Source organism: Phalaenopsis equestris, unplaced genomic scaffold (genome assembly GCF_001263595.1).
Source record: "Phalaenopsis equestris unplaced genomic scaffold, ASM126359v1 Scaffold000531, whole genome shotgun sequence".
Taxonomy (NCBI): domain Eukaryota; kingdom Viridiplantae; phylum Streptophyta; class Magnoliopsida; order Asparagales; family Orchidaceae; genus Phalaenopsis; species Phalaenopsis equestris.
In genome coordinates, this window is record NW_018164971.1 from 877,928 (window position 1) to 889,926 (window position 11,999).

Here is an 11,999-nt window from a genome sequence, read left to right on the forward strand (position 1 = left end):
TCCTATTCTCTGGCTTGGGACACATAAAATGTAAATATAATAGTAAAAAGAAAACATTTTATATGCTAATTTATTTGGATGGTGTAACATTTCAATCAAAGCACAGTCTACAAAGACAAATCAAGTACTAAACCGCAACAATAAGTAGAATAGGGCATTTACAAACACTGCACCCAGTTTTTAAATATTTGCATATGTAACATTTAAATTTTATTATTTACATTTATACAATCAGAATATCTTAAATCACATAAAAATATTACTATTTCACTATTAAGAAGTGAAGCAGTCTCATCTTCCACCATCTTCTTAATTAAAAAAAAACCAGAATAAATCATCATGGGATCGATTTAGACCAAACGTCTAACCTCTGTGATTTTTAAGATCCTCAGCAAGATTATAGTCAATAGAGTGCGTCATCACTTCCCTTATTCAATCTCTCGCAATCAATCTGCTTTCGTTAAGGGAAGAGGAATTATTGATATATTTTGCTTGCACAGGAATTGAATAATGATTTTGATAAAAAAAATTGCTGGGGAGGCAATATGATTATTAAACTAGATACCTTGAAGACTATGACTTGATTGGTTGAGATTTAATAATCAACTCTTTGAGAGGAAGAGGTTTTAAAATTGAGTTTTGTGGGCTTATAAGGAGATGGCTAGCTTGCAAAATGTAGTGTTCTTATCAATGGGAGCACACATGGTTTCTTCTCTGCTTGTAGAGGCGTTAAACAAGTTGTCCCTTAATCATCTACCATCTCTATACTTGCATTCGACTATTTTTCTCGTATGGTTAACAAGTTGCAGAAACTCAATCCCAATTTGCAATTTAATCATGGAGCAAAGATGATGATTAGTCATTTAGCTTACGCAGATGATGCATCTATCTTCTCCAATGTCGGGAAGATGGAATTAAAATGTACATATTCTCTTCTGGAGAGATTTTAGGAAAGTTCATGCATTGAATTTATTAAAAACAAATGCATTATATATGTGGGGAAATATGTTAAAAAGGAGTTGGTAAATTGAATGGTATCTTACATGGGGTATTCTAATGCTGATATTCCCATCAAATATCTTGGTGTAAACTTATTAAGAGGCATGAGGAAACAATCGTAAATGGATGTTGTAGTGAAAAAAAATTAAAATAAGTATTGAGGATTGGAAAAAATACTTTTCTCTCATTTGGGGGTCGTGTTACCTTGCTTAAAAGTGTGTTAAACACTATTACTCTTTATACCATATAGGTTCTTAAGTTAAAATCTTGCACTCAATATACATTAGAGAAATGTATTAATAGGTTTTTGTGGGCCGGTGATAAATCCAAGAAACATTGGATGGGTTGAAGGAAGATGTGTAAACTTATACATGCAGGGGGCTTTAGATTTAAGGAACTTCAACACATATCGGAGGTGAACAATATCAAAATGTGCTTCAAATTTAGGGTAAGAGAATCCTTGTGGGTCAATTTCATGCATTATAAATATTGTAGGGACCTTCACCCCTCTATTGTTTCGGTGAAGGTTGAGGATTCTACAATGTGAAAATCCATGGTTAAAGCTAGAACCTTGGCTGAGAAATTTATCTTTTGGGATATTGGACATGGTAGGATTTCCTTTTGGAAAGATAATTAGGCCTTAGAATATTTTGCTTGTGAAGTTCGGGAGCCAACTTTACTGTGGCCGATTTTTGGGTTAATGGGAATTGAAATTTTCCTTTGCTTAGGGATAATGTGAGTACATATGTTGCTTCCTTCATTTTAAAATCCCAATTGATGTTTCTAGACATGATAAATTACTTCTGAAACTTCCTAAGGAGCAATCTTGGGCTATGACTGTCTATTCTCACTTACTTCCACATCCACGAGTGAGTTTGGGTAAAATAATTTGGTGCAAGGCTCTTTATCCATCGCTGTCCTTTTTTCTATGAAGGAATTACTTCCAACTACTACCTAATGATGATATTTCGAAAATGAAAGGGTTGAGACTTCCTTCTCAATGCCTTCTATGTAAAGAAGAGAAGGAATGTGCTCTCCATATATATTTTTGATGCCCTTTCACTATGAATATTTGGAGGATTTTGGGAGGTACTTTCCAAATTTCCATTCTTGTTTGTTGGGGAGATCTCAAACAATGCTGTGTAAATCTCAAAACCCTCATAAACTGAAAAAAGCATATACTTGAAATTATTCCTTATATCACCATTTGGTTTTAATGGATGACACGAAGTGCTTGCAAACATTTGGGGAAGAGAATTGGAGAGAATCATGTGGTAGCCAAAGTTCTTGCTTATATATATATATCAATAAAATTCCCTACGGGATTGGAGAGAATTGTAACTTTTACCTGATATCAATAAAATTCCCTACGGGATTCTTTTATATATATATATATATATATATATATATGATGAAAAAGATTGGCCAAAGGCTATTACACGCGCCTCTCGAACAACCTTATATCCTTAAGAACTTCATACCACACATAAGCGAGATCAAATCATGACCCCAAGAGTCTTAAGAACTCTACCAACGAAAGAGTCACGGTAGGTGGGATGCATAAAAATTAAGTGGGATATATGAAATCTTCGAAAAAAAAAAACAAAAAATTTCACTGAACATGAAGAGGAAACAAACTGAAAAATCAAATTAAAGGACAGTTCTCTCTGAATAGATCCCCCATCTCATAATTCTAAAGTTTCAAACATAAAATAAAAATACAATAAAATCATAATATTACTGCTCATTATGCAAGGCTAAGATCATGTGATTCATAACCTAAACCAAGCAGATTGGGCTGATTCGGATGAACAACCCTAAAGGAAAACATCTGAGGACACTCATTCACCATTGGAATCGAATTTTCATAAATTCTACTCTGGTTTTCTACATTAAAACCGTAGTTCGGATTCTCCTCTTTCATATCCTGTTTTCATGGAAGTTTCAAGTTTTAAATATGGAGTATGGAGAGATTTACAGGAAAATTTGCATACATGCCATTGTACCACACAATTCCTAAGTATTCATGCATCAAACACCTAAAAATTGAAATTTAGGTTTATTAAATCTTGGTGTCATAAGCCTATGCATGAAAATATGTATTTCATTTTTGAAAGGTTGATGATAGCAATAATATTTTTTATGTAATATTGAATATTTGAGTATGTTTAGATATGTAAATATGTAAGAATTGTGCAGTATACATGTGATTGCCTCTATTTTTAGCTGTCTTTCTTTCTTTTACAAGGGAAATGTAAGGGAATAATATGAAAATATAGGTGTTTAGATATGTAAATATGTAAGAATTGTGCGGTAAGTATGTAAATGTCCCTTTTTTTTAAAAAAAATAAATAAAAATGTAAGGGAAGAGTAGGAATTACTGACCAGTTCATGTATTAGAGCGCGGTAAGTTTCCCTTGTGCTTTTAAGCTGCAAGTAAACAAGTGATTGAGATTGGAAGAATTCACTTCGATGGCTTTGTAATTATCATTTAAAATGAAGTTAAATTAACTGAGATTCTTTTTAAAATGTTCAAAACGAAAGGACCTGTTTGAGGGCAACTTATAAGTGCGGCGACGTTTTTGAAAACGCCGTCTAACCGTTTAGTTTGTGCGTTTTTGAAAAACTGTCTGTCGCGTTTGGGTTTTTTACAGTAAACGCAGGCCGCGGGTCGTCCCGCGGGCCGTGTTTCAGGATAAGTTGTTTATCCTGAAACGCACAAACTAGCCCCAAACAATTAGAAGAATAATTATGATTTTAAATCTTCTAAAATGTAATTCTTACTTAATATTTCGAGAGTAAATGTATAATATCCTAAATCACTCTTCCTTCTCCTCAATTCATGATAAATATATTTAAGAAATTATTAATTTATAAATACATTTTCTTAATAATTTTTTAAAACATATGAAGTGATTTGCAAATTAATTTTTATTTTTATGTAAAAATTGAAACACCTTTAGCTGCAGATTTTTCAGAAAAACTGTAATGACAGTTCAGCTATATAAATAAAAGATTAGAGTATTTAAATGTGATTCTTTGGTTTATTTTAATAATATATTTATAAATTTGGACAATATTTAAATATTTTATTTTAAAGAAAAGTTGAGGGAAATAAAGATGACATGAAAATGAAAATGAAGAGGAGTTGAGGCTTATCCTACTCACCTTTTTCTTGTAAGTGTCAGTTTGTGTGGCGATCACATGATACTGCCACCAATCAAATCAGTTAAATTTTGTCAGACAATTGTTTCCGTTTAAGCAAGCAGAAAGTAAATGTATGCAAAAAATAGCATGTAAATGCCAAAATACAAAAAAATGCTCCTTTGGGTCAGTTTATATCTTTTGATTCGCTCGTTCCGTCAATTTATTCGAATTCGTGTTTGAATTTTTTATATTAAATACAGGCCGAGAATCAAATCTCGCGGCCCACCCCCAGACCGCATTTTAGGATAAACATCTTATCCTAAAACACACAAGATGTCTCAAACAAACTCTAAGACTTTCAGTTAATCTGTAGAGTTAGAATTTTTTTTTTTAATGTATTTTGAACGAATTTAATTATAAATATACCCTTATCATATTTGCAAGGTTTTAAATATATTTTTTTTAATTGAAAGTTTAAACTCTCAAACATCAATCACATAAAGATGCACGGATAATTTTAACTTTTTTTTTTAATAAATTTAAGGGTATTTAAATTCACACATGTTTCTTATAATTTTATATAGCTAGCACTTAAATTATAACACTTATTTAAATGACACTCAAATTTTTAAAATCAGATAAAAACAACATTAATTTTTTTAAAAGCAAAATAAGTCTCTTTCAAGCATATATTTTAATGTGATCATATACTATAATATTATATAAATAAATATCTAAGTATAGAAGCTAAATATATAAAAATATAACCCCCCTTAATGGAAAAAGAAGAAGGAAAAATGATTTTTTTTAATCAATAGTTTATGGCAGCACTATGTTGAAATCAAGAACCAAAATTTTAGTATATGTATGTATATGTATATATGTATCTATACAGACATACATATATATAATGTATACTTAATTCAATTGTAGGTTAATTAATTATTTATATTTGATACATGTATTAACATTTATTTCTTATATATTTTCTCCTTAAATATTAATTAATTGATAGAATGAATGATGGATGGTTTGGAAGGATAAATAGTAAGTTTTATGAAAATCATGTCACCTATCAATACTTCAAAACTAAGCATTCTATATCCTGACAATGATTGCATTACTTATTTACACCAATACATTGTAACCCTCTTTTCTCTTTATCAACTATAATATTGATGTTAGGGTTGTCTTGCATGATAATAAAAATTGCATCACATGTTGATACCTAAAGGCAAAAAATACACATCTTATGATTACAATAACAATGCTTGCTAGTCACGTAATAAAACAATACACACTAATAAATATAGAGTGGATGACACAGTTTTTTACAACCATCTTATGTGGCATAAATATACTATAGTTAAATGGGAAGCTTATAAGACATAGTAATGGTGATTATACTCTTATGAAGACATAAAGATAGGATGTCACCCGTTTCGATAGCCTTACTTAGTTGTGCAATTGAGCCAATTTACTAGCAAGCCATTTTAATGAACTTATGAGCCAAGCATAATGATCATCTATTTTCAATTTGATCTAAGATTCATTCTCATATATTATATTTTTTAAAGTACAAGTTTGAGACTGCCTATTAGCTTGTCAAGTTGCCTGGTTATATTAAGTCCTAATTCTCCGTTAATTTTTGTAAACTCAACCTAGTTAAATATGATTTCGAATTTCACGAACTCTTCTAGTTGATGCATCTCTCGAAAGCTTTTGTCACGATGTCCTCATCGTTAATCCCTTCTTCAAAGAACCCTTGTACGTGCTAACTTCCCTATTTTTTTTCGAAATCAAGGATTTCTAGAAACTGATGGACAATGCTCGAGGGGAGAAAAACTGGGGTTGGCAAAGCTTTGGTGGGAGAAAAATTAGTCGAGACCCTTAAGTTATCATGATTACATATAAACTCCAGCTTGTGTCAAGTTCATGGCTGCTATAGATTCGATGAGTCGAGTTTGAGTTCAACACAAGAGCTTGAGTAAGCTAGAACTTTAGTACTAGTCTATCATGATGGAGATAGGCAAGGTTAGTTCGACTAAACTCCTTTACGTTCTGAGCCTTACCCACCATATCAAATCTCACAGTAGCCCTAATCTTACCCATCATAATAGCAACAATGAATGGACTATACATGACCGTAATATTGTCATCATCTGTTAATGAATAATGATTGAACAACACATCTCTAATATTCAGTTATTTTTGTCACAATAATAATTTTGTGAAAGAGATGATGGTGATGATCATGTCACCTAAAGATGAAGCAACACATTTCTCCCATGCTTTATCATCTTATGGCCATGATAGCAATATACCTTGTAATGATATCTAAATAACATGAATAGTTGCATGTATAGCAATCCTTATGCTATAATGTCAATTATTTAAGAGCTGTTTGATATTATTTTTAATTTTATTTTATTGATATTTTAATTTAAATAAAGAATATTTGATTTGTTCAAGTAAAACATACTTTGTTTTTGCATGTGGGTGGCTGCTAGTAGGTGGTGCTGGGCTTTGATCACATATGCTGATACCCACTTGAGTATTTTTAAAAATAAATTAATTTAATTTTAATAAAATTTAAAAACCTTTAAATTATGTGTTTTGAACTTCCAAGCTAATTCAGATATTTTTTCAGTATTTGTGAAATACAATAAAATCCCATGAGTTAAACAGTTAGGGTCTGTTTGAGACAACTTGTATGTTTCATGATAAACAGCTTATCCTGAAACGCGGCCCGCGGGTCGACTGCGAGGGTGGACCCGCGGCCTGTGTTTAGTGTAAAAAACTCAAATGCGGGAGACAACGTTTTCAAAAACGTACAAACCAAACGGTTAGGCGGCGTATTCAAAAACACCGCCGCACTTATAAGTATATTACAGTCAAATTGGAGTAAGATCAAAAATCTGTGTTTCTGTGTGCGCTTGTATGAATATATTTATTTATATTATAAGACTATTCAGTCATATTAGTTTTAAATTAGTTATTATTAATTCAAAGAAAATTAATATTAATTTTGCATCATTAAGTGCGATGCTCCACATAGATCGGTTTATTAATTTGGTTTGATACATCAGAACACAAATCAATCATATCACGACAAGTTGGCATATCCCTCTTTCAATATTAATCATTTAAAATAATATGATATGATACATGCAAATGAAGAGATTATTAGTTCAAGAACCCAACAAAACTAGAAAGGTAGAAAGTGATAGTTGTTAATTGTTATTAAATAAAAGAGAAGAATTATATTCATTCAAAATGTAACTAAAAAAATCCAATTAATTGACAATAGCAGAAAGAGAATATTAAATGCTTGCATGTGATTTATATACGCTAATAAATATGTCAAATCCAAGCTACTTCAGCATTTTGGTTTAGAACATAGTCCAATAAATATATCACTTTCAACCAAGAGGTTCTAAGTACAAGACTTATCATATATATTGTATACTTATTTATAATTAAATTCACTCAAATTATACTAAATAAATAAAAAAAGGTATGTCAACATATCAATATCTTTTCCCCCATGATTTGAGTAAGATAGCTTTACTCATAAAAAAATAGGGGATTTACATGCATACTATTCATTAGTTCTTATAGATTTATCTTTTTAATACTTAACATTTTATATTTATTTATATAACATACAAATTTTTAGATCACATATAAAATAAGATTAAATATTATATCATTTAAATTGAAATATAATGTATTATAACCATATACATGTAGCTTCTGTTCATTTGTTGAACATAATAAATTTATGAGCTATTCATCAATAAAATAAAATATAGAAAATTAGCTTCATTCACAATATTGTGGAGTAGTCGAAGATGGATGAGAACATGATAAAATGCAATCTCTAGAATGAGAGGTTTAAAAAGGACACACCTTTAGCAGCGAGCATTTGCTATATTGATAAATACCTTTTTATTTTACTAAACTTGAATATTAATTATTATTTAATTAACTTACCTTTTAAATTTTATTGATGTCTCTCAACTCATGTCTTAATCTTGCTAGAATGAGTAGCTTATTAATTAGAGATAAAGTGAAGAAATATCAATGCGGTGGGTTTAAGTGCTCATCCTTCTCCAAAAAAATAATAATAATAATAATTCGCTCAAAATTTCTTTCTTTCAACATGTCTAAAACTATAATAATTATTAATTAGTTCAATATTTTTTTTTCATCTCCTATTCTAAGTGAATTAAAAACATTTATTTTTTTAATTTTAATTATATATCAAATATAAATGGATCCTATTGAGTTGGGGACCCCCAAACTTTTAGTGGTGTCATGTGAATGGCATCAAAATTTTCTTCCAAGTACTCATAGTGACAACTATCATTTGGATGCATTCAATTTTGTTTGCTTCACATTTTCCTTGAAACAAATGTCTCTCTCCCCCTCCCCTTCTCTCTACCCTTTCCTAATAAACTATATCTCATTTTCTATGCTTCTTCATCTAATATGTATAAAGTGAAGGTTTCAATATGTAGTTGGGTAGCACACTACTTTGCTAATCACTCATATTCCAATGTCAAATAATATACTTCAGACCAATTTATGAAACTAATAATTTATTTTCATTGAAATTAATTTATTGATGAGATAATACTACTGTGGTGCCACTCTATATTATAATAAGGGGCACTTAAATACATACCACCCAATTCTTATTTGTTTATTATCTAATACCAAAATTTTACATTTTTACATTTATACCGCCCAAATCTTTCATATGTCATAAAAACTACCACCATCTTAACTTGTAAGAAGTGAAATATACTTTGGCATGCATAGGTAAGGTATGCATGTAAAAATTGAAATTTAGGTGTTAGAGATATAAATACATAAGACTTGAGTGGTATGCATGTATGCAAATCTTACTTATAATTAACACACAAAACACACTCATGGAAGCTTAAACATAACCACACATCAAAAAGAATGAATGGTCCACGCAGCAGCCATATGGTCTAATATTTCTCTTGAAAAAGAATAAAAAAAAGCATGCATATTTTAATTAAATTTATATAAAATAATAATAATAATAATAATTAGAACTTACCTTTCTATGCCTAACAATTCTAAGAGACTCTTCCAAAGTTTGCTCAAGACCGCGCAGTTGCTTTATGTCCATGCCCTCCAATTCCTCCCCCTTCCTCCTCCTGCTTCCAACAGTATGGTATTATTTCCAATTTATGTTCTATAATAAACATTCAAAGTTAGTCTCTAGTGGTAAAACTTTACCTAATCTCCTTCCTCAGGTTTTGGTTAATCTCATTCAGATGCTTCAGCGTATTCTGCATCCTCTGCTCCAATCATCAAAGCATTTCCCCATCAAAAATTACACCTTTAAATCACATATATTTATATAAAGAAACAATCACCTCTTACCTCATACTGAGCATTCCATAGATCCATTCCAGTCACAACCTGGTACCTCTCATATATCCCCTTAATACTAGACAAAATGAAAATATTTCCATATATAAATATACAGATATGAGAGAGAGAGAGAGAGAGAAAGAAGAGATAGAAAGAGAAAGAAACTGTTCACTTACTCAGTAGAGGGGCTGCAGTAATCAGCCAACTTTCCTGTGCTTGAGAACATGATGAGAGAGACCTGAGCATCACAGAGAACAGTGAGCTCCTTGGCCTTCTTCAGTATCCCAACTCTCCTCTTAGAATATGTAACTTGCCTGTTCGTCGGATTCTCTATCTTTTTTATCTCTATCTTCCCCCTCCCCATCTCTCTCTTCCCCTGTTCTCCCCTGTTTTCCTCTGTTCTCAACCCTTCTCTTCTTCTTCCTCTACTATAAATAGACATAGAAAGACCAGATATTTACATAGAGAGAGAAACATAGAGGTGAACCATACTTATGATGATTCCGGATGATTTCAAACTACTTATTCATGATCAAACTTTGGGAAAAATAGAGAAAAATAATAAATTTATGTAAAAGAAAAATAGAAAAGAGAACTGTAAAGAAAAAAAAAAGGGGAGATGGAACTGGAGAGCTTCCATTTAGGGAGGGGGAAGCAAAAGCTATAGTTTCCTAGAATGGGAAGAGTTGCCATAATGGTGAAAGGAGTTGCGGGCAGAGATAACATGTGATGTTTTTCTTCCATTTAAAGCGAATGTCACTTTACTTTCTGCTTTCTCCTTTCTCTCAATCTTCCCTCTCTCTTTCTCTGCTTTTTGTTACGGTTTCACAGCTTTAAGCTCCCTACCATACGCTTCTCTGGCTATAAGTACGCGTTGGGCTGGTTTAATTTCGTTACAGATAGGCTATTTGAGGAAAACAGGGGAGATGGTCAGACTTCTGTAGCTTAATCTCTTTTCTGGAAATACAATTTATATAAGTAGCAAAAATATTAGTAGGGGTTGTTAAAAGCTGTATTAAATAAGAGAGGTGGAGGAGGGATAAAACAGAAAAAAATAATGAATATTTTGAACTGTTAATAGATTATTAAAAAATTTCAAAAAATTAAGATGACTGAAAGCTTTCACAACATTTAGCGGGGAGGTGGATCTACCGTTTCCCTTTCCCCTTAATATAGAGAGTGAGTACAACAACATACTAAGATGTGGGCTTCCGCCCGAAATAATGATACAGTCATTCTAAGAGTTACTGTGATCTGACAATTCTTTCTTCTTCCTGGATTTGTAAATCTGTCAGTCATCTGTCTGAGGAAGTCTCGTGTGAGCAATAGGTGGATCTTCGATAGAGGTAAACTGCTGATCTGACTCAGTCTGCAGTTTTTTTCTCCAATCCATAATTTCACAACATTAGATAGTTGGAGCGCTTTCACAACATTTAGCGGTGAGAAAATATATACTTCAATGATAATTTTTTAAAAAATAAAAATAAAAACGCAGTTTAACGAAATAAATAAAACTGCGGTGTGGTGCCACACCGCTGGCCCAAACAGACCCTAAGAAATAAAAGTTTATTTAGATGATAAAGTTTTAAAAATTAGTTTTTTTTCCAAGTGCTGGGCTAAAAATTAGATTTTTATTAATTTTTAGTTTGATCTTTTACATAAAATTATAATAATTTCAAAATTATGTAAAGAAAAATAATTGAAGGTGATCGTAGAATAGGGTTTCCTGATTCAGATTGTACTGCTGGGATTCCTCTTAAATAGTGTTAGCCCTATTACGATTTTCCGTCAAATCTATTAAGTACTATTTTTACTTGATAAATAGGAGCGGTAAAGTTGGAGGCTTATTAGCAAGTTTGAAGAAATTCTGATTAAAGCCTGGCTAAATTAATGGCCTTCACTTCCAAAAGAATTGAAGTGGCATTCAATGTAGTAAAATCTTTCAAATATTCTTTTTTCATTAAAAAAAACAAATTTTGGGCTATATTTTATAAGTTGAAATGATGAAATGAAAAAAAATCATTTGATAAAGCAGTTTATGATAGATGAATATATACAAGTAAATGATGAAAATTTTTTTGTTGCCAAAATTCTAACAAAAAATTTGCCACTAAATCTATTAGAGTATTAATGATTTGTTGCAACAAGCTAACAATAACAATGCAATTTCTAGAGCTCAAACTATCTAATGGTGGAACAATATTTTAAAATTGACTTTTAGATCACTCATGTATTATTTTCACGTAGCTTATAGGTAAAATGACTGATGGGACATTCAACAATACCACTTATGCCTTGACCCAAGATCAAATGTGCTAAAATTAGGCATTTGAAGGGGTAGTTACAAACTTCTTGAGACTCTTTGAGTCAACAATCTGTCTCTAATTTCTTGTGTGTGAAGATGAAATGAACATTTGAATGGGACGGATTCATTTTGA

The 11,999-nt window shown here is 31.3% G+C and overlaps 1 protein-coding gene across 1 annotated transcript; it reads right to left on the reverse strand.

Annotated features, from left to right (window-relative positions):
* Positions 1-2,689: 2,689 nt before the first annotated feature.
* On the reverse strand, positions 2,690-10,138 carry LOC110028792 (MADS-box transcription factor 16-like). The gene is made up of 7 exons (XM_020730780.1): positions 9,738-10,138; positions 9,571-9,637; positions 9,424-9,485; positions 9,242-9,341; positions 4,168-4,209; positions 3,385-3,429; positions 2,690-2,926 (listed from the first exon to the last, which is right to left on the reverse strand). Exons 1-7 carry the CDS (start codon positions 10,001-10,003, stop codon positions 2,747-2,749), a joined length of 762 nt encoding a protein of 253 aa, XP_020586439.1. The 5' UTR covers positions 10,004-10,138; the 3' UTR covers positions 2,690-2,746.
* Positions 10,139-11,999: the final 1,861 nt, after the last annotated feature.